Source organism: Macrobrachium nipponense, chromosome 28 (genome assembly GCF_015104395.2).
Source record: "Macrobrachium nipponense isolate FS-2020 chromosome 28, ASM1510439v2, whole genome shotgun sequence".
Lineage (NCBI taxonomy): Eukaryota > Metazoa > Arthropoda > Malacostraca > Decapoda > Palaemonidae > Macrobrachium > Macrobrachium nipponense.
Window position 1 is genome coordinate 63,035,008 of NC_087217.1, and position 25,000 is coordinate 63,060,007.

At 39.7% G+C, this 25,000-nt stretch overlaps 1 protein-coding gene across 6 annotated transcripts in view; it reads right to left on the bottom strand.

The window, feature by feature from the left end:
- Positions 1–25,000, bottom strand: part of LOC135201812 (uncharacterized) — a 165,998-nt gene that overhangs the window by 102,433 nt on the left and 38,565 nt on the right. The window contains exon 1 of one of the 6 annotated variants that reach the window (XM_064231081.1): positions 10,715–10,967. The exons of 2 other annotated variants lie outside the window; for them this stretch is intronic. In XM_064231081.1, coding sequence (XP_064087151.1) covers positions 10,715–10,932 — 218 coding nt within the window. In that variant the 5' untranslated portion in view covers positions 10,933–10,967. Of the gene's footprint in view, positions 1–10,443; positions 10,470–10,714; positions 11,004–25,000 lie in introns of those variants that run through there. 3 more of the 6 variants (XM_064231086.1, XM_064231084.1, XM_064231087.1) reach the window with 3 other exon arrangements.

Here is a 25,000-nt window from a genome sequence, read left to right on the forward strand (position 1 = left end):
CCACTTTTAGCAGCTGAACTTTACAGGGTTTCATAAAATTAAAAATAAATAAATAAATAAAAACTGCTCTTAAGAGAGCTACCCTAAAAAAAAACTGTGACAATGTATCAAAATCATATGAAGACCTCTTAATATAAACTTCTGGAAATTCCAAAGAAGCTCAAACGTATACCACGAATTCCCTCAAACAGACGTAGACAGGAGAAACGGGAACAGAAAACCATGATCGTTTATCTTAGATTTTGACGTTAGCCACGAAGTTTGTTTGTATGGTGCTTTTACGTTGCATGGAACCAGTGGTTATTCAGCAACGGGACCAACGGCTTTATACGTGACTTCCGAACCACGTCGAGACCGAACTTCTATCACCAGAAATACACATCTCTCACTCCTCAATAGAATGGCCGAGAATCGAACCTGCGACCACCGAGGTGGGACGCCAATGCCATACCAACCACGCCGCTGAGGCGCTACAGCCAGGAGGTAACCTTAGCTCCTGGATAGAGGTAACAGAAGCCAAGATATGCCGCTGTTACAACCAGAGCACAAAAATGGGTACGAAACTTAACACAGTTACGTGGTCGCCTTGGTGGTCACGGGATCGATTCTCGGCCATTCCATTGAGGAGTGAGAGATGTGTATTTCTGGTGATAGAAGTTCACTCTCGACGTGGTTCGGAAGTCACGTAAAGCCGTTGGTCCCGTTGCTGAATAACCACTGGTTCCATGCAACGTAAAAACACCATTAAAAAAAAAAAAAAAAAAAAAAAAACAGTGAACTGTATGCGTGCTGAGTTGCCAAAATCTATGTATGAGTATATATTTTTTTAAAAAAAAATTTATATATATATTATATATATATATATATATATACATATATATATTATATATGTATATATATATATATAATGATGAAGGGCAAAGGGAAATACTCCTAGAACACATCCTCAAAGGAAGACTGATGAAAACCACACAATGGACTATCTTTATTACCGTTTCGAAATTATTTACAGAATTACATCCTCATGGATGCACGTTTAAAAAAAGAGAAAAAAACACTTTTAAGTACAATCTTAAAAAAGAGTAAGATTAAAATAAATAATATCAGGAACCATTCAAAACAAATTTTTTATAATTTTCAAGATTGTACTTATAAATGTTTCATCCTTTCTATGCGCAGCTCTGAGGACGTAATTCTGCAAATAATTGAGAAACGTTGATAACCAACAAAGACAGTTTTCTAAGATTTATATGATTATATATATATATATATATATTATATATTTATATTATGAATATAGTTATATAAATATATATAAAATAAATATATATAAAGCGAAATGATAAGACAATATACGGGGACTGAGAGCAGCGACCTTGGGAACAAGCTAACCATTCTTGAATGTCAAACTAAGTATATCTCTCTCTCTGATGTACGAACGTCAATCCTTATACTGTACACCATGGTCCTTTCTTTGAACCTTGCTGTACATGATTACAAATTGGAATATACATTTCCCCTCTCTCTCTCTCTCTCTGTTGTCTACGTGTTCTTATATTATACGCACTTATCTATTTTACTCCTTCCCTCTTCCACATTCGGACACGAACAAATTCTTCGCTTATGTTTGCTTGTAAACGAACCGATGCGAATGTGACTTCACATAGTCATTACTGCCAGAAGAATTGTATCACACGGGCAGGATATTACGCAACTCTTGGCACCGAACAGAGGAGAAAGAGCAGCAAAAATACGTACAAATTGCTAGTAATCTCGGAGCCGATAATGCCAGTATAGTTCGTTCTCATCTGCAATTGCTAGGGTGTGCATGTATCTTAGTAAGCTTAAAATTTACGCATATTCTTGCACAGTGATATGTACGCACAGCTATATTGTTTTCATCGTTGCATTCATAGCTAAGGGTATACATGTTCACATACATGGACAAATTCACAGTCATATAATATATATTTATATGTATATATATATAATATATATATATATATATATATATATTATATTATATTCTTTCTTAGAGGGGTGCCGTCAATAAATATCATCCTGTCGTCTTTTTTTTTCTGTTCCCTACCGATGTAATAACATACATATAGATAAATATATATACATATTATGTATATATATATAAATATATATATATATATATATATATATATATTATATATATATATATATATATATATATATATACTTGTTATCATTACTTGCTTTGACTGTTCACTATACCCAATCCGGCACATGTAACCGCTAATGAAGACATAATACGTAGAAATAAACAAACAGTTTCCACCCTATGTTTACGGAAGCTTACAACTGTAGTTCCATCAGTATTATTTTTTCTTGTCTCTATATTTGTATGTCATGTCTATTCGCAGTAACTGAAGTACCAGCGAGTGAATAACTAATATATTCAAGATTTTCACAGGACATGAACATCTTGCATGAATGTGTATGAGACATAATTGGCCTGTGTTTTCTCATAAGCAAACGTCTAAGATTTTACTCGTGATATCTTAGATATTAGCAAGTCATCATTTTCGCTTACTCGGGGAGTAAGCCTACAAACTACTTTGTTGTTGGTGGTGTTAATGTTGTTGTCGTTGGAAAGGTTTTTGGAAAAGCCTAAAAAAAGTCTATTTTGTTGTCGTTGTTGGTGGAGGGGGGGCTAGGAAGGGTCTACAGTGAACCTAAAAAAGTGTGAAAAAGGTATTCCGCTTTGTGTTAAAGATACAGGAATTTTATGATAACATATTTATGATTCACTCATTAGAATGAAAATGTAAAAAATCAATAATGTGCATGTTAACACAGAAAATTATTTTAATAAAATATAGCGTATTGATTTCAATTTTCGGTGATGAAACCAGGCTCTATTTGGCCATAGATTTTACTAAAGCACGTTTTAATGTACGTTGAAAGTTAGGAACATAAGTTTGCAACTTATGATGAGGGGGAAATCTTGCACACATCACGAGTAAGCTGGAGGTTGGATCACACCTTGTTTTGTTTGTTTTTTATGTTTGTATGGTGTTTTTACGTTGCATGGAACCAGTGGTTATTCAGCAACGGGACCAACGGCTTTGCGTGACTTCCGAACCACGTCGAGAGTGAACGTCTATCACCAGAAATACACATCTCTCACTCCTCAATGGAATGGCCGAGAATCGAACCCGCGACCACCGAGGTGAGAAGCACACACCAAACCAACCACGCCACTGACGCGCTACACCTTGTTTTGCTTGAATAATAAACTAATATTTAATATCTTTAAGGCTTTGCGGACGTGGGATTTTCTCTATCTGGGAGATCACCGAAGTATTGTTTCTAGTACAGATGAATGTCTGGGATCCTTTGAGAGAGAGAGAGAGAGAGAGAGAGAGAGAGGAGAGAGAGAGAGAGAGGGGGGGGGGGGGGGGGGCACAAAATCGTCCACTAAAAAGGAGCCGAAATCTCAAGGGTCCAAAAATTTTTTTTTTTTCTGTCTGTGAAGTGCACCATGATGTCTGCTCTGATAACCCCTGCTATCGACGTTTAGCATCTTCAACATGCAGTTTTCGGCCTTCAGTGTTACCAACATTCATTGTTTTCGACATTTAGTGTTATCAACATTCATTATTGTCGACCTTCAGTGTTACCAACATTCATTATTGTTGACCTTCAGTGTTACGAACATTCATTGTTTTCGACATTCAGTGTTACCAACATTCATTATTGTTGACCTTCAGTGATATCAACATTCATTATTGTCGACCTTCAGTGTTACCAACATTCATTGTTTTCGACATTCAGTTACCAACATTCATTATTGTTGACCTTCAGTGTTATCAACATTCATCATTATCGACCTTCTAATTATCAACGCTCATTACTATTGACCTTCAGTTTCATCAGCATTCATCATTAGTGACCTAATGTTATCAACATTCATTATTATCGACTCTCAATGTTATCAACATTCATCATTACCGACCTTCAGTGTTATCAACATCCTTTGTTATTGGCCTTCAGTGTCATCAGCATTCTCATTATTGACCTAATGTTATCAACATTCATTATTATCGACTCTTAATGTTATCATCATTCAGCATTATCGACCGTCAGTGTCACCAGCATAATTGAGTCATTGTTATCGCCATCTAGTATCGTCAACGCTGTTCATCGTCATCAAATTCAGTTATCGACTTTCAAGTTATCATCATTTAATATAATCAGTGTTCAGTACTGGTAACATTCAACGTTACTAGTTCATCAGCTATTCACGTTATTAACCGAAATTGCATTTGTCATTCAGTTATCATTATTTTCAGATGTCTAGTGATGAGAAAATTGAGTTATTAATTAAAATAGCAACGGAATGAAAATATTTTTTGTGTGGTTAAATTGAAATTTTGTTAGTATTTTATCAGTAAATACTTTAAAATAGCATGGATACAAACGTCAATTGTGGAGAAAGCTTGTTTTCATTTATATAAATGAGATTTCACTCGAGCAGAAGTTCCTCCAAAGTTATATAGGAGTTAGCATCAACGCTGAATGAATCCTATATATGTCAATATTTTCTGCATACAAATTATATAATATATGTTACAGGGAACATGTGAAATCAGGGATTTCACGAAATCCCTAGGGAATATGAGAAATGACTAAACACGGTGAAACAGTGATTCATGTACTCGCCTTGTTTAGTACTATAGTATATTCACATCAACCGTGCATTTGATGTCTAAGGCCCGTCCATTACGACGCTCCTGATTAGCCGTTGATAAGCCAATCACAGGGCTGGAAACCAGTGTTGCCAAAGCGCGGAGAAATGACCAAAAGTGCGGAGAGGATTCGAGGGGGAGGCATTGAATGCAGAGCTGAGGTCTGCACTCCTCACGTATGCGGCGCTGTAGGTCCGCATAGTATATATGCTTTTAAAACTTTTTTCATGAAAATAAAAAATGATTGAAATTATATAATATTTTTGAAAATACTAATATTTTTGAAAAATTAACCATTTTCACTAGTCTCGAGTATTCGTGAGCCAATATCAGATACGATCATATACGATTTTCAATTAAGAACCGATTTTGTCAACAGCAGATGACGTAACCCAATGCATTCATTCTTTAGGTCCACCAATCTTCAATTTGCCTTTTTAATTATATATATAGGTTAGTAAAATTTGGTTAATTTGTGAAATCTTAGGGTGAAGACTGACTTAAATTAATGTAAACTCAGTCATGTTGCAACGAGTTTTTATTTATTTTTTTTTGAGAAACCAACTGCAAATATGTATTAGGCAATCTCATTAGTTGAAGTGATTCAACTGATTATAACCGAATAAGTTTCGATATCACTATGCTAGAAAGTGGTGTATTATAATTGTGGATTTTCTTTATATTAATGTAGCTTATTGATAAAAAAGGACCGATTATGATGTGCTCTTTTCCAATTTTTTGAAACTCAGCCTTGAATAGGGCATTCGTTTGGCTTAGGATTGGCACACGTATACCATAAATCATGCATAATATGCTGTCCATTCTCTTGGGGAAATATCTCATTTCAAAATATCCGGATCATAAAAGGCGGCATATAGACCTACATGTTTCATATCGTTTTTGTCAGTTTACAATGTTTATGGCATGATTTTTAGCCTAGATTGTTATATATTAGGTTGTTTATTATCATTAATACTTCGGCAAACATTTGATTTAACATACAGCATATTACCTAAAGTGACAAACGTGGCTTAAAAAAGAAAAGAAAGAATAAACTAATTATGAATATCGAAGGATTTATGGAGCTTGTCAACTTACTCTGTGGGGATAGCAAAGAAATGAATGCAAAACCAACCGTTTTCAGTAAAGAAATAAATATAAAACAGTAATATCACACACACACACACACACACACACACACACACACACACACATATATATATATATATATATATATATATATATATATATATATATATATACTATATATATCGAATGTAATAAACCAGCTTCAAGACTGAACATTGTCCGCGTATCTCGTTCGATTCTAGATTTTACTATCATTAAGGTTACGTAATGTTTCAAAATATATGAAGCACCTGAATTTCGGAAAGGGGAAAATCTAACTCTAAAAAGGTTTAATTAGTAAACCCAACTCATATACTGGAAAAGATACGGTTAATATAATATAACCAGGATGACTATTTCGTCTAGTTAGTGTAGCAACATAACATTGCTTGACAATTAACACTACACCTCCCAGTGCGGAGCTAGTTTCTTGGTGACGTGCGGACTTCGCGTCAACCCTGCTGGAAACTCTCAGTCTCTCGAGAGAGTTCTTATGGGCAGGAGGCGTGTTCCACCTCTCCTGAGGTATACGTTTGAAAGACGTACCCCTCAGGAGAAGAGGAACACACATCCTGCCCATGTGAACTCTCGAGAGAGGCAGAGAGTTTCCAGCCATGTGACTAGCTTATCAACAGCCAATCAGAAGCGTCGCAAGGGACTGGCCTAGACGTCAAATGCTTGGTTGATGTGAAGCTACTGTAGCCCCTGGGGAGTCAACTGTCTTTCGCCGTGTTTAGTACTAACCCATGGGGGATCAAAAGTCCCCAAGTGCATTTGATCCCCCAGGGGACCAGTATTTAACACGGCGAAACACATTTGACCCACAAGGGACTAGTACCAAACACGGCGAAACGTGTACATGAATCACTGTTTCACCGTGTTTAGTACTAGCCCTCTGGAATCAAATGTTCCTAAGCGAATTGATTATTTCACATATTCCCGTAACACACAAACACACACACACACACACACACACACAACACACACACACACATATATATATATATATATATATATATATATATATATATATATATATATAATAATAATAACAAAAAAGATATATATTCCAATTCGCCCTCGTAAATTCAGAACCATATACAATTAGAACATGAAACAGTCACATACACAAACCCTTTTCATGAAAACCATTCAACCGCATGAACGTAAGTATCGTTAAGCGTAAAGTAATATTTAAAATGTCTCGTAAAATAAAAATAAAAAAAAACTTAGCCAAAGATATAATAAAAAAAAATAAAATTGTTCCACTGGATATCGACCGCAGCCAGACTCCACACTCGGCTGCAAACACTTCAAGAGGCTCTCTGACAATTGAGATGTCAGCAGCAAATCCTTCGTCGGCAGTAAGGACCAGTCAATTGCGCATTGTCGATTCCTTTGTTTCGGGTCTCTCTCCCTTTCGACCCTTCTTTTTATTATTCCATTTTCGCACATGCAGACATACGGTTGGATAAAATCTTAGTTATTATTGTTATTCAATAAATACGATAAAACTATAAAGGAATTACTAGCAGTAACCATTATTAATATTATTATTATTATTATTATTATTATTATTATTATTATTATTATTATTATTATTATTATTATACATGCAGACATACGGTTGGATAAATCTTTGTTATTATTGTTATTCAATAAATATATGCGATAAAACTATAATGGAATTACTAACAGTAACCATTATTATTATTATTATTATTTTCATACATGTTGACATACGGTTGGATAAAGTTTAGTTATTAGTATTATAAAGTAAACAAATATAATATAACTATAATGGAATTCCTAGCAGTATCTTATTATTAATTAATTATTTTCGTACATACAGACATACGGTTGGATAAAGCTTAGTTATTATTGTTATTAAATGAATAAATACGATAAAACTATAATGGAATTACTAGCAGTATCTATTGTTATTCTTAGTATTATTTGTTTTCGACATGCAGACATACGGTTTAGTAAAGCTTAGTTATTATCATTTAAATAAATAAGATCAAGCACTAATGGAATTACTAACAGCAGCTATTATTATTATTGTTATTATTATTATTTATTTATTCATTTTCGTACATGCAGACATACGGTTCGATAAAGCTTAGTTTTTATGGTCATTTAAATAAGTAAATGAATAAATAAAATAAATCTCTAACGTTATTACTTAACAGCAGCTATTATTATTATTATTATTATTATTATTATTATTATTATTATTATTATTATTATTATTATTGTTGCTGTTATTATTATTCCACTGACAGTGACCTTCCTCTGACTTATCGATTATCATAATGACAAATTCCTGGCAATGACTTCACTGATAATTACATCCTGAGTATACAGATACAACGAGACTGACATCCTTGAAACGTCAGTAGACACCTCACTAAGACTTCGAAAAGAAAGAAAAATATAGAGTTTGTGGCATAACTGCATTGATCACTCCGTATTTTGCTTGATGTTTACACATCGACACTACGTAAACATACCACAGTGCAGGGTTATCGATGGTAGTTTCTATATACTTATCAGCACACGCTCATTTATGTTTATTGAGCATTTAATTTTATGGATTACACACAATATATATATATGATATATATATATATATATATATATATATATATATATAGATATATAATATATATATTAATATATATACATATATATATATATGCCAAGTCTCTATGGAGTGTAACTGCAAGCCCCATTCCTTTTTCTACCCTGACTGCAGTGCGCTATAATCGATAACCCCGGTGAATCTGACGAACTTATATTGAAAGGGGGAAACTGCATTTCAAATGTGAGGACTATTTTACGACGCGGAGCTGAACTTCTTACTGTGGCTGGTGAGGTGAGAATGTTACTGAAGCCTGGAGCATATGTGTGTGCGTGTGTTACAGTAATGTTAATGTTGTGAAACAAGGGATTTCACGAAATCCCTTAAATTTTCAGAGAATTCGTGAAATCATCAATACACTTAATGACATTTGATCTCCGGGGTGGCTAGTACTAAACACGGCGAAACAGTGTATAGATTCACTGTTTCGCCGTGTTTAGTACTAGCCCCCGGGGATCAAATGTCCTTAAGTGAGTTGCTGATTTCACGAATTCCCTGAAAAATTCTAGGATTTCATGAAACCCCTGACCATTATTTTGTTTCATCAAGACTGGGTGGCTTGATGAAAAATGTGCTACAGTAGCTATTACGTTTTTCGCAATAAAGAAAATAACCGATTGTCGCTTGAGACACCTGCACAAAAGCTTCATCGGCAGGACGTTGAAACTCAGTTGCGTCTACTGCGTCGTTCACCTTTTCACTTTGAGAGATCTCAAACGCTACATGGATATTACTTGTAATTTAGTTTGTTTGCGTGCGTTTACAGGGCTCCACGTCAAAATGACTGAACCTAATCGTCCTGTGGTATTTCTACCATTTATTTATTTTATATTATGTGAGCGATTACCCGGATGATCCCTTCTCGTGCGACATAGCTTCCTCAGGCTTTCCAAGACTAACATGTTATTAAACATGATTTGATACGCCGTAATTGAGTATGTCCAATTTTATGCTCATACAGTACTGATGAAAAGGCGCTTCTTCTGACACTTTCAATGAAACAAGCAAAAAACAAGGTTCTTTATGCATTTACCTATAAAAACACTATATGCACTTGAGTTTCAATGTAAATAAATGCAGCTACAGTATGCAACCTACTATAAGGTCTCAGCTCACGATTATGTAGATATGCGAATATTTCTGTTTCTTCTCCTAGTAATATCGCATGTAATTTACGATTATATATGTGTATATCTGTAAATACATTATATATGCATACATATAATTATATATATATATATATATATATATATATATATAGTTTACTTTAATTCCCTTATCATATTGACTGCACGTGTTTAGCGATGACTCGTATAATTTGTGTAGTACGTGCCATTGACATTTTTTCTAAACTACTGTGGACTCTCTTTAAGTTCGATTTCACAATTCCCAATGAAAATTAAAACCAAATTGGCACATGCTCCTTCAAAGCACACACACGGCGGGCGCAAGCAATAAGTGAGATTATGGGGAAACTGGTTCAGGAAGGTTACCAGTTTTCACCTTAATCGCCTTAATTCTCCGTGATTATTTTTTTCGAATTTAATACCACATGGTTGTAAAATTATACTTTAAAATTCCCGATTATTATTTATACCTGACCGCATGCCGTGTTTTGTTGATTATTCTGAGCATATGAAAGAAATGGATGCGTTTCCGTTTTTGTAAAATATTTGATCACTTTTTATATTAAAAATGGGAGCTGCATTGCCTTCTCTTCGGGTTGGTAGTAACTCCGACGAAAGTTATCCCCGAAAATAACTTCATCGCAAGTTCTCTATTGATCTCACATTCCACAGCGACATACCGTGACTGGTGCATGCAACAAGAAAGAATAAGTCAGAGTGACAGGCGGCAAATCTCTTGTGAGGCTAAACACGAAAGTGGCTCTACAGGTACGTGTGTAATTGAGAATGCATGAATGATTAATAAGCCGTGGGATTTCCTTACTCATCTGCCATGTCTTCTCATCTATGATAATCAATAGGGCGGAATGAGTAGAAGAGGCAGCACCACCACAGTATGCCATAACACCGAAGCCAATTAGTCTCATCAACAGGTTATCTGTGTTCTTTATAACGTGCGACGTTGTGGCACGCTGCCATGTTTCTCTAACGCAACAGAGTCACTTTTCCTCCGTCCGTCGGAACAAGAAGAGTACAGCACACACAGACACATAGACGCAGCAGTTTCGCCACGAACCGAGCATTGGCATACGTACTTACGTACAGTCGCAGAAGCAAGACTAACTGGTACTTTTTCTTGGCAAAGCGGCGCGGCAAAGGGAATGTCGGGGATGGAATGAACACACTCGTGATACCTTCCGGAACGAGTTAAGTTTACGGAGTTAATGCATGTTCCCATGCCAAGCTGTTGACCACACCCCCTGTCGGCGACTTGGCTACACACCAAAACAAACGTCCGAAATGTCAAAGGCATACGCAATTTATGCCTCTCAGGTTAACTGTCGCGGCGCCACTTCAACGGAAGCGGAAATCTGACAGGTTCGATGTGCTGCTCGTGAAGAGTGTATTCGCAAAAGTCGACATATTTATGTTTACTGTATGTTAACACGTGGCTGTCGGCGGTGGCCGTATGATACTTTGGGTGGCAGCATGAGGCAGCACAGAGTTGGGGGGATTGGAAATGGGGGTTGGGGGGGTGATAGAGAGAGAGAGAGAGATGCAAACGTAGGCTAGAAAGCGGTCGATGTTTGAGGTGAGGTGAGGGGGCTCATTCTGGGGTTGGCTGGGACTGGAGAGATGGTTCACAATCGAACTGTTCGAACGCCAGCCGAAAGTTTTTTTTTCTTCTTTCTTTCTCCTTCCCGTCGTTCGAAATTCGAATTCAGTTTCTCACAATTTACGTTGTAAGTGAACCATGTCACGTATCTGTAACAAATCTAATACAATTTCAAAACCAGAAATTCTCCCTTTAACTTTGGAAATATCTCCATCAATAGTCCCAATTTGATAGGGAAATTGAATATTATTGGGGAGCGCTGCGGGAGCGACCGACACCTTTAGAGATGTACCCATTGGCCCTGGCGTTCTCATTTGTGGGAGATGAAGGGGGTTCGACCGTTTCCTCAGTCACGGGAGCCCTGCTTCTGTCCCTTTGCTCTTGGAACTTGGAAGACAGTAGGTTGGTTGGACGGGTCCATAAGTCCACGCCATGCTTCTCATTCCATACAAATCCCTACCATATGGGCCTATGTTGGGCAGACTCGTGATGGAATAAGGCCGACTTTATCCCAGCCAACCAGCAGCCAGTGGGGAAAGAAATGTTGCCATTCTCTTGAGGCAGCTGAGAGGAATGCAACACCAAGTTCAGTCATAGGATGCCTCAAAGCATGAAATGCGTAAAATGATAATAACAAAAAGTACACCTTTATGCTGGTCGACCAATAAATGAATAGATCGATCACTTAGAGACAGAAACCAGAATAATATGCATACAGGTAACTGCCCATGCTACAACGTTCATTGTATAGAACCAACAGCATTTCGCCTTTATATAGTTTTGAAGAACCAATGTTCGTTCCTATACATTTTAAAGTTTTTACTCTAGCGTTAAAATTGATATGGTTTTCTATTGGATCTGCTTATCCGTATGGATGACTGTACATTTTGAGTAACATTGATGACTGTAAACATCACTGCCGCATACAGAACAGGATTGGGTTGTGTGGTGCTAAAGTGCGCGTGTTTCAATTCATTGTCTGTGATGTGGGAGGCTCTCGCGAAAAGTGGGACACAAGCAACCATACAGAGAGAGAGCGCGAAAGATAAAGACGAAATAGCGGGAATGGTGTACATAAACAACAGTAAGTATTGCAATTCTGTGAATAGCGTAAGAAACAGGATTTTGTTGGCATAACGTGAAAAGATGTTCGAAATGCTGTCGTTACGAAAACATAAGAACAGTAATGTTTTCGATACTATATAATCTCTAATTTCTCCCCAATTGAGACTTGTTGTAAATCTTACGAAACCACCTGTTTGTTTTTGTGGAACAGTCTTCTCCGTCCAAGTCTCTCTCTCTCTCTCTCTCTCTCTCTCTCTCTCTCACACACACACACACACACACACAACACAAACACGCTCACACAGAGACACGTGCAGTGTGTTTTTATGTAATTAGTTTCAGGGTTACCAATCTTTGGCATCCTTTGATACTTGGAAGAAACAAGGAACGAAAACGTGCTGTAGCGGTGTATCCATTACCCATGTCCTTTATTTCGAAAATATCAGACATATTCGACCTCGTTTACATAGCAATGATATTGCTTTAATTTCAAGACTGTTGTACACTATCGATTAAGGACATACGCGGTTCTTTTCCTTTCGGCAGCATAGAATTAAAGCAGTATCTGTGTTAATCATTGTAAACCGTGACCCAACAGAAAACCAGTTTTTGGAGACAAGGGATTAAGTTGTTATGGAAACTCCCAGTGGCAGGTGAAAGTGAATTGCTAGACCTAACATGCTCGAAATTTGTATATTTATAGAAATATGCATATATATATATAATATATATATATATATATATATATATATATTCTTTATCAGGACAAAAACATTAGTGTATGGTTTAATTTTACATCACAGTGACTTTAAACTAAAGAGTTTGAGCGTAGATGGGAGAGAATAGAACCAGTTTTCCATCTTAAGAGGGCTGTGGACATAACTTGAGATATGGGTGACCGGTAATAAAGTCACAGGAACAATGGCACAAGTTTGGCTAGGAAAAAAAAAGTCACATTAATTCATGGTGACCGGTGATAAAGTCACAGTGAAAAATTCACAATATTTTTCAGGGTCTTCATCTTTTTTTATATTATGTCTTTCGTTTATGTTTTTACAGTAATCCCCAACGGCCTTGTACTAAACACGGTACAAAGGTGGATGCATAGATACATACCGGGTTAAAATTTGGGGTTCACTATCTAGGAAAGATTCATGTGACTTGTTTTCTTGTGACTTTTTTACCAGGATTCGCGATATGAGCAGCTTAATTTAGCCTAAAGAGATGTCAGAGGCCCATAAAGCAGTACGCATGCTCTACAGCTGTACAATGTATACCCTTGCATAGCTTTATCGAGCCACCCTTGGAACAGACAACTTGAGGAATGTAATACGCTGAGTAGATTTTGAATAAAAAACGACTGTCGTAGATGTCATTAAGACTTTTCTTTTGCTGTCTGTAATTCACCTTGAGACTTTTACCTTTGGTAATTTGTAATGTATTCCTCACCACCCGTAAGTGAAAGAGCAACTACATATGATGATTATCCTGAAACTGATTATTCTTAAGGTGTACTGGTATGCGCAAGATACAAGCCAGTTGTTGGCAAAATTATGCGGAAAAGACACAGAATAATGCATACGTATAGAATACATAGAACAGAACAAATGAATACACAAGCAGGGAACAGTAAGCTACATGACGCTGCATTAATTGCCTTCTTAATGGAGAGAAATTGCGCAGTTAGGGAGGAACACCGAGACTATGCTGTACTTCTCATGCATTGCTCGAAGTGGAATTACAACTCGGCTTTTACTCTCTTACGTTCTTGATTTATTTTCAACATGTTCTTGGTTACACAAGCGCACTTTTTTTTTTTTTTTCATTTTGCGATAACATCTGCTGCTGAAAAAGCAGTGCCAACAGGACAATCGTTCTCAAATCAGTGAATTGTGCGTTTCCTTTAGTTTTCTGTAAAAGAAACCTATTGAGATGCCTTTTGGTCTCTCTGTCCGTCCTCAAATTTTAAAAACTACTGAGACTCTTAATAGAAAATTGGGGTATCGTAAAGGGTAGACTTAACTAAGACTCTTAATAGAAAATCGTGGTGTCATAAGGAGTAGATTTAACGAAGACTTAATAGAAAATCGTGGTGTCATAAGGAGTAGATTTAACTGAGATTTAATAGAAAATCGTGGTGTCGTGTGAGGGGTAGATTTAACTAAGACTCTTAATAGAAAATCGTGGTGTCATAAGGGGTAGATTTAACTAAGACTCTTAATAGAAAATCTGGTGTCGAGAGTGGTAGAGCTGGGAACAATCCCAAATGAGCTGCGATCTTCTTAGATCCTGCATTGGCCAGCTCACGGTTTTACCCATTCTCATCGCAACAAGCCCTGCTGCGACTACGAAAATAGTTTTCCTCATTGAGGCTTTAGTTTTATCATAGAAATTAAAATTTGTTCCGGGTAGATAACGTCATGTGGTTTCTAAATGTTTCATAATTATAAAATTCTTCATGTGTATTGCATTTTAGCCTTGCCCCGTCTGATATTCCGCACAGCTCCTGGCTAAGCACTAGACCTACGAACCTTTCCTTGCCCAAATCATCAATGTTCTCGTCTTTCCATAACTGTCATCGGTACCTACAGCTTCATCATCCACCGCCCTTTTGTATAATTTTCACGGAAGCCTTTAGAAAACTTATAGCTGCCCAATTTTCGTTTTTTTCCTGTTACCCTTCTCTTTAAAAAATAAATATTCTTCAAATTATATTCTTCAAGAATCCCAACCTCATCTTCCCAAACCCCAAATTCCAGGTTTAGTTATCCTTGTAACTCTACAGCACTGACTGTCATATGAGTCCCATTAACTACAAGGTATTTTTGCTTACTCGGGGAGTAGGCCTACAAACTATTTTGTTGTCGTTGTTGGGGGGGGGGGGGGGGAGCTAGAAAAGGTCTATAGATAGCCTAAAAAGGTCTGAAAAAGGTGTTGCAGGTTTATTTAAAGATACAAGAATTTTAGGATAGTATATTTATGATGTATTTATTACAGTGAAAATGTAAAAAATAAATGTGCAGGTTAAACTGTACAGAAAAGTTATTTCTAATAAAATATGGCTTATTTGTTTTAATTTTCGTTGGTAAAGCAATGCTCTATTTGACTGTAGATTTTAGCACGTTTTAATTTTCGGTAAAAGTTTGGAATATAATGTCGACAACTTATGCGCAAGGGGAAAATCTTGCGAGCGTCCCGAATAAGCTGGAGGTCGGATCACACTTTGTATATTCAACAAGATTTATTACCTTTAATTTTGAAGTGACTGCAGTAACCTGCATTTTTACTCCCAAATTAAAGTCTGCTAACATAATTCTTGAGCCATTTATCTCTGATTTCGTATTTTATTGATATCACGCAGCTTTCTACGATATACACACACACATATATATACATATATATATCTATATATATATATATATATATATATATATATATATATATACATATATATATATATATATATATATATATATATATATATATATATATATATGTGTGTGTGTGTGTGTGTGTGTGTGTGTGTGTGTGTGTGTGTGTATGTATAGGAAATAAAACACGACGTATACCGTAATTAGCTCACACAGGAAGATAATCATGTTGGTAATATGCAGATAAACACTCGAGTAAGCGTTCTAATTAACGCTCATGAATCTGTTTGCTTGAGGCTTTTGGCCGTGCTTTCATGTTTGCATTAGCTGAAACTCTCTCTCTCTCTCTCTCTCTCTCTCTCTCTCTCTCTCTCTCTCAGTTCCGGTGTCGTTGACCTTCAGTGTAGAAACGTCAGTTTAAAATTCACTTAAAACGAGATATTTCACTCGGGCGAACTTGCTATCTAGCAATGTGTGGAGACTTGCAAGTACTTCTTCTAATTTTATTATAGTATCAAAGCAACATGGAAAGTATGTGGTATAAAAATTCTTCGCGGTTGTTCTTATGACTCACGTATAAGACGGATTCACGTATAAGACGGACTCACGTATTAGACGGATTCACGTATTAGACGGATTCACGTATTAGACGGGGCCCATGTATGAGAGAGGGTCGAAATGGTCAGTTTTGATCTAAGGGACTTTTTCTGCTTAATCAAATGTGGACCATCGGTGAGGGAAAGCTGAACCTCATTTATGAAAATAATGCCATAAATCCTAGCGCTGGGGCACTTACAGCCACTCAGCCCTTAAGACAAATAACAGATGGAGCGGTTGGACAGCAAGGTGAAAGAAAGGAAGTAGGAACGGAGATGGAGTAGATGTGGGAGCAACAAACGATTGAATGGATGCTGCATGCAGACAACCTTTAGTGATACCTACTACATTGCACATTGTGAGGTGCACTGACAGCAATAGCCAATTTCGTGAGAGGTTGTATGAAGGCAATTCCAGTTACAGAGTTTGTGACCTCTAGACAATGGATACACTATTATTATTATTATTTACTATTATTTTTATTTATTTATTTATTTATTTTTTTTTTTTGCTCTATCAGAGTCCTCCAATTCGACTGGGTGGTATTTATAGTGTGGGGTTCCGGGTTGCATCCTGCCTCCTTAGGAGTCCATCACTCTTCTTACTATGTGTGCCGTTTCTAGGATCACACTCTTCTGCATGAGTCCTGGAGCTACTTCGGCCTCTAGTTTTTCCAGATTCCTTTTCAGGGATCTTGGGATCGTGCCTAGTGCTCCTATGATTGTGGGTACAATTTCCACTGGCATATCCCATATCCTTCTTATTTCTATTTTCAGGTCTTGATACTTATCCATTACTATTATTATTATTTGAAGGTAGGAGACCCTCTCTCAAACATGTTTTGTTAAAGATGATGGCAGCATCAGTGGAATTGATTTTATATATGGTCTTTTCAATTCTTCTTATTATTCTCTTCTCATCATGGGCTGGATATTTGCTAATAGCTGGCCGATGTTCATATCTCGGTGAAAGAAATGTTTTCTAAAAATAATTTTATTGATATGATAACAAAAGTGGTTAACAAATCTTAGTCTAAGGGTGTAACGGAATTCCAACGTTTCCAAACCGTATCATCGGTTCATTTTCAAGGAAAGGTGAGCTTGAACTGATTGAAATACGGGTCGTTCGGGCGGGTATTTATTGTGTCCCAGGTGCTCTGTCTGATGGGCGCTGCATTTTCATTGGCTGAACAGAGGATTAAGTCCCTGAGTCAAGCCGTCTTGCAGAGGTGGAAGCTCGCACTGCTCTTCTCTGCGGACGCTGGAGACTGGGAGCGTAGTATTGGGAAGGTCATTGCCGATAGACGGGGCACCTGATTGGCCCGTGCGATCGGCTCTATGGTGCTGGCGGGCGGCGCCCTTCGTGCCACCGTCGGCAGGAGTGAAGTCTCTTGGGTGGTGTTGAGGCTGGGTCTCTCCTTCCCGATGTGTAGGGCCTCCAAGAGGCGGAGGCGACGGTGGTCTGCTGCCATTCGATAATAATTCTGATATTAGGAATAATGTCATTCCTAATTATCCTGGTATTGTGGACGTTTTTGGCCATGATTATGGATGGCGCCTTCCTGAGCGTGGCAGGATATCCTCTTCGAAAATCGCATAGTCGTCATACCAATGTAAGCGCCGGGGCATTCCCGGACAGGGCATTTGTACTGGTAGACAACGTTAGTTTTCTTGAGAGGGTCCTGCACACGGGGCTGGATTGTTTTTTCATAATCAGGCCACTGGTCTTCTTGGTTCTTGTAGTAAATTATTAGTTTCACTTTTTTCGCAGGGTCCCGTTGGGGGAGACGTTCCTTTCTATGATGGTACGAAGGGCTCGCTCGTCCTCTTTGTATTTCTTATGAAATACTCCCTTGTAAAAGAGAGTGACGTCTTCAAGGGCGGCGGACGAGGCTCCTGCTGATACCACTTATCGATGTTTCTGCGAATGCATTTAGTGATGTCCCGGTTGGGAATACCCGTTGTTAATTAAAACTTGGGCAACACGTTCTAATTCAGTGTGCGTGTCCTTCCACGAAGAGCAGTGTGAGAGAGCTCTCCTGATGAAGGCGCTGATCGCAGTGCGCTTGTATCTCTCTGGACATCGCTCTCGCCGTTCAGGGCACATGCCCAGGTTCGTGGGTTTCGTATACACCTGTGTTACGAAGCGCTCCTCTTGTTGCCCGACGAGGACGTCAAGGAAAGGGGAGGCGACGGTCACGGACAATGTTGCGATGGTGAAGTTGAGTCTGCTGTGGTCGTGGAAGGCTTGTCGCAGGCGCTCTATTTTTCTTCCACCGTGCTGGCGCTGAATGAAAAAGTGTCTGTCAATATACCGGACGTACATAGACGGCTTCTCGATGTTGGCGAATACCCGACGTTCCACAGCACCCATGTAGAAGTTCGCGAAAAGTACTCCGAGGGGAGAACCCATCGCTACTACTACTTTCCGTCTTTCTGTGTGTACATATGTCCTCGTGGGTGGAGAAAGGGGCCTTTTTGTACAAATTTCAAGGAGTTTTCGGAGGGCATGCTCAGGGATGTTTAATGTGGCGTGGAGTCGTCTCTATATACACGATCCAGGATTATCTTGAATTGTTTCATCCACGGGACGTTCGTGAAGAGGGACTCCACGTCCATCGATGCAATAACTCCTCCGGGGGGTGTCGTTTTCAGTGCTTCTAAAAACTCGGCAGATGACTTCAAACTGTGGTCATCTGGAACATAAGGAGTCAAAATAGTATTCAATTTCTTCGCAAGCTGGTATGTAGGAGCGGGAATTTGGCTAATAATGGGGCGTAACGGGTTCCCTGGTTTATGGGTTTTAACGTTCCCGTATATGTAGCCAAGGTCGTAGTCCCCTACGATCGGCAGCAAGTGAAGGGCATTGGAAGCTGCATTGACAGTCTCAATAATCCTATTAGCCTCACGTTTAATGTCATCTACCGGGTTCTTGGTGATTTTCTGGAATTTGCTGCTGTCTGCCAGTATCTCATCCAACTTGTGGTGGTATTCTTCAGTGCGGATGAGTACAAACGCAGCGGTTTTATCGGCCCGACGGACGGTGACATCCTCTTTCGCTCGGAGTTCTTTGGCAGCTTCCCTCAGGCGCCTGTCGATCACATCACTCTTGTAATCACCGCGTTCCGTGAGGGCCTCGGCCAAGAGGAGGGGCTGCAGGCGTCCGTTAGTACGTATGGTGCCTTGATCTTCATGCTTGTGTATGTCCATACATGTCAAAACATGTTTGAGAGAGGGTCTCCTACCTTCAATATACTACTCTACGGGCTACATGACCCATCTGCACAGGAAGACCGGGCACTAGGAGCTTCAGGAGGACCCTGCTTCAACGTCAACTTTCGGCGAAGGAACGAGACAGAGTCGCTCTCCAGGATGAGATGAAGAACTTGCACACCGAGTGGGACAACCTCCGTCGCAGTAACAGCAGGAACCCTGTAGCAGCACATCCGAGTGTCCGGGAAGGCGATGCTAATTATGGAACGGCCAACAGAGACGATGATTCCACCCAAGAACGGGCTCACCCCACTGCCATCATGGAATGCCTGCACCGCCTAGAAGAGAAGGATGCCGAAAAGGGAATGAGGACGATAACTAGGAAGCTGGTCGCCCTCAACGGAGGAAAACTACGGCTCCCGCAGAAGAGAGAAGAATACATTAACCTGACCGACTACGTACCTACCGGACATCTGGAACATAAGGAGTCAAAATAGTATTCAATTTCTTCGCAAGCTGGTATGTAGGAGCGGGAATTTGGCTAATAATGGGGCGTAACGGGTTCCCTGGTTTATGGGTTTTAAAACGTTTCCCGTTATAGTAGCCAAGGTCGTAGTCCCCTACGATCGGCAGCAAGTGAAGGGCATTGGAAGCTGCATTGACAGTCTCAATAATCCTATTAGCCTCACGTTTAATGTCATCTACCGGGTTCTTGGTGATTTTCTGGAATTTGCTGCTGTCTGCCAGTATCTCATCCAACTTGTGGTGGTATTCTTCAGTGCGGATGAGTACAAACGCAGCGGTTTTATCGGCCCGACGGACGGTGGACATCCTCTTTCGCTCGGAGTTTCTTTGGCAGCTTACCCTCAGGCGCCTGTAGGATCACATCACTCTTGTAATCACCGCGTTCCGTGAGGGCCCCAGCCAAGAGGAGGGGCTGCAGGGCGTCCGTAGTACGTATGGTGCCTTGATCTTCATGCTTGTGTATGGTGTCCATACATGTCAAAACATGTTTGAGAGAGGGTCTCCTACCTTCATATACTACTCTACGGCTACATGACCCATCTGCACAGGAAGACCCGGGCACTAGGAGCTTCAGGAGGACCCTGCTTCAACGTCAACTTTCGGCGAAGGAACGAGACAGAGTCGCTCTCCAGGATGAGATGAAGAACCTGCACACCGAGTGGGACAACCTCCGTCGCAGTAACAGCAGGAACCCTGTAGCAGCACATCCGAGTGTCGGGAAGGCGATGCTAATTATGGAACGGCCAACAGAGACGATGATTCCACCCAAGAACGGGCTCACCCCACCGCCATCATGGAATGCCTGCACCGCCTAGAAGAGAAGGATGCCGAAAAGGGAATGAGGACGATAACTAGGAAGCTGGTCGCCCTCAACGGAGGAAAACTACGGCTCCCGCAGAAGAGAGAAGAATACATTACCTGACCGACTATGTACCTACCGCCGAACAAGACAGAATTCTACGTATGGGACTCAATTGCCATTTCTCCACCCGACCGAGGCCCATGAGAAACGCCTTGAGATCGAGTACCTGCTGGACACCGATACACAAGCATGAAGATCAAGGCACCATACGTACTACGGACGCCCTGCAGCCCCTCCTCTTGGCCGAGGCCCTCACGGAACGCGGTGATTACAAGAGTGATGTGATCGACAGGCGCCTGAGGGAAGCTGCCAAAGAACTCCGAGCGAAAGAGGATGTCCACCGTCCGTCGGGCCGAATAAAAACCGCTGCGTTTGTACTCATCCGCACTGAAGAATACCACCACAAGTTGGATGAGATGACTGGCTAGACAGCAGCAAATTCCAGAAAATCACCAAGAACCCGGTAGATTGACATTAAACGTGAGGCTAATAGGATTATTGAGACTGTCAATGCAGCTTCCAATGCCCTTCACTTGCTGCCGATCGTAGGGGACTACGACCTTGGCTACATATACGGGAACGAACTTAAAAACCCATAAACCAGGGAACCCGTTACGCCCCATTATTAGCCAAATTCCCGCTCCTACATACCAGCTTGCGAAGAAATTGAATACTATTTTGACTCCTTATGTTCCAGATGACCACAGTTTGAAGTCATCTGCCGAGTTTTTAGAAGCACTGAAAACGACACCCCCCCGGAGGAGTTATTGCATCGATGGACGTGGAGTCCCTCTTCACGAACGTCCCCGTGGATGAAACAATTCAGATAATCCTGGATCGTGTATATAGAGACGACTCCACGCCCCCATTAAACATCCCTGAGCATGCCCTCCGAAAACTCCTTGAAATTTGTACAAAAAAGGCCCCTTTCTCCACCCATAGAGGACATATTGTACACACAGAAAGACGGAGTAGCGATGGGTTCTCCCCTCGGAGTACTTTTCGCGAACTTCTACATGGGTGCTGTGGAACGTCGGGTATTCGCCAACATCGAGAAGCCGTCTATGTACGTCGGTATATTGACGACAACTTTCATCAGCGCCAGCACGGTGGAAGAAATAGAGCGCCTGCGACAAGCCTTCCACGACCACAGCAGACTCAACTTTCACCATCGAACATTGCCGTGACCGTCGCCTCCCCTTCCTTGACGTCCTCGTCGGGCAAACAAGAGGAGCGCTTCGTAACACAGGTGTATACGAAACCCACGAACCTGGGCATGTGCCTGAACGGCGAGAGCGAGTGTCCAGAGAGATACAAGCGCACTGCGATCAGCGCCTTCATCAGGAGAGCTCTCTCACACTGCTCTTCGTGGAAGGACACGCACACTGAATTAGAACGTGTTGCCCAAGTTTAATTAACAACGGGTATTCCAACCGGGACATCACTAAATGCATTCGCAGAAACATCGATAAGTGGTATCAGCAGGAGCCTCGTCCCGCCGCCCTGAAGACGTCACTCTCTTTTACAAGGAGTATTTCATAAAGAAATACAAAGAGGACGAGCGAGCCCTTCGTACCATCAATAGAAAAAAGGAACGTCTCCCCACGGACCCTGCGAAAAAAGTGAAACTAATAATTTACTACAAGAACAAGAAGACCAGTGGCCTGATTATGAAAAAACAATCCAGCCCCCGGTGTTTCAGGACCCTCTCAAGAAAAAAACTAACGTTGTCTACCAGTACAAATGCCCTGTCCGGAATGCCCCGGCGCGCTTACATTGGTATGACGACTATGCGATTTTCGAAGAGGATATCCTGCCACGCTCAGGAAGGCGCCATCCATAATCATGCCAAAAACGTCCACAATACCAGGATAATTAGGAATGACATTATTCCTAATATCAGAATTATCGATAAGGCAGCAGACCACCGTCGCCTCCGCCTCTTGGAGGCCCTACACATCGGGAAGGAGAGACCCAGCCTCAACACCACCCAAGAGACTTCACTCCTGCCGACGGTGGGCACGAAGGGAAACGCCGCCCGCCAGCACCATAGAGCCGATCGAACGGGCCAATCAGGTGCCCCCGTCTATCGGCAATGACCTTCCCAATACTACGCTCCCAGTCTCCAGCGTCCGCACGAGAAGAGCAGTGCGAGCTTCCACCTCTGCAAGACGGCTTGACTCAGGGACTTAATCCTCTGTTCAGCCAATGAAAATGCAGCGCCCATCAGACAGAGCACCTGGGACACAATAAATACCGCCGAACGACCCCATTTCAATCAGTTCAAGCTCACCTTTCCTTGAAAATGAACCGATGATACGGTTGGAAACGTTGGAATTCCGTTACACCCTTTTTAGACTAAGATTTGTTAACACTTTTGTTATCATATCAATAAATTATTATTTTTAGAAAAACATTTCTTTCACCGAGATATGAACATCGGCCAGCTATTAGCAAATATCAGACCTGAGGAGAAGAAAGAATAATCAAGAAGAATTGAAAAGACCATATATAAAATCAATTCCACTGATGCTGCCATCATCTTTAACAAAATATTATTATTATTATTATTATTTGCTGGAAGAAGACCTTCATTAATACAGGTTTTATTGAAAATAATAGCTATTTCAGCCGCGTTTATTTTGTATAGAACTTTCTCTATTCCTCTCATCACTGACAATTTTCTTCTGTACCCAAAAAGTAAGTAGTAAGAAGGATAGAGAAAATTCTGTACAAAATAAACACGGCTGAAATAACAATTATTCTCAATAAAACCTGTATTATTATTATTATTGTACTTAGGAAGCAGACCCTCTCTCAAGCATACTTTATTAAAAGTAATGGCTACTTCAGCAGTGTTACACTTACAGAGATTCTTCTCTATTTTGCGAATAGCAGCTTTTTCCTTGCTACTTAAACAGGCTAGTAGAGCGCCTATAGAGGTCATGGTCAAATACATTATTATTATTATTATTATTATTATTGTTATTATTATTATTATTATTATTATTCAAAATAACATGAAATCCAAAACCTAGAGGAACCAAGGGAAATGGCATGAGATAGAGACAGATGGAGAGGAACTGTATCAGCCTAATGCCACTGGCCAGTGGCGGGAAGATAAAGTAAAAAGTAAGTAATTATTATTATTATTATTATTATTATTATTAATATTATTATTATTATTATTATTCCACAGTTCGTTTTACTATCACGCTAATTATCCCGTCTTTCGTGGTTTTGTTGTTTAATTCAGTACCGAGTTCCTTCATTGTCGGTACCACCCTGCTTTCATTCTCTCCGCTTTTTCATGAGAGAGAGAGAGAAAGATAGAGAGAGAGAGAATATTCGCGCCGTTGTAAATTTAGCCTTCTTAGAGACAATAAGCTCTTTCCACAGGACAATGAAGACCTGGGAATGAAAGGAATTTTTGCCCCAAGATTCCTGCGAATTCCTGCCTGCCGGATGATACCCTGTCGCGTCTAATCTTTTTTTACAAAAGTAGTTGTAACTTTTTATTTATTTATTTTCGTTCGTGTTTTGGCTATACCAGAGAACTTTTATCTGCGCATTTTCTAATTCGTGTACTTTAATTTTATCGTTTCTCAATTAATTTTGCTGTTGTATTTTGTTTAACGCTACCCAAGTTCTTAGTAACGATTATCGTTCAGTTAAGTTTTTTTATTATTTATTCAGTGTTGGCAACCTAATTGTCTTATCCCTCTAAAAATCAATTTAATATAATATAATTCTTATTTCACCGACTTCTGTTATATTTAAAATTTATTTTGTCTAAAAATCTTTACAATTTTTTTTTTTCTTTAGTATTCTTAGATACAAAGATCTCGCTTAAAATATTATCATGATTTTCCATTAATTCATTTCTCGAATTTCGTCGGACACATTCACTTATCATCCTTTAGGCAACATTCTCTCTCTCTCTCTCTCTCTCTCTCGGGGAACATCCCCTCACTTAGACCAATGTGTTTTGAATTTGAATCAATCTCTCTCTCTCTCTCTCTCTCTGGGAACATACCCTCACTTAGACCAGTGTGTTTTTATTTTGAATATCTCTCTCTCTCTCTCTCTCTCTCTCTCTCTCTCTCGCACCCACTGCCGCTCTCCTGCTGGAT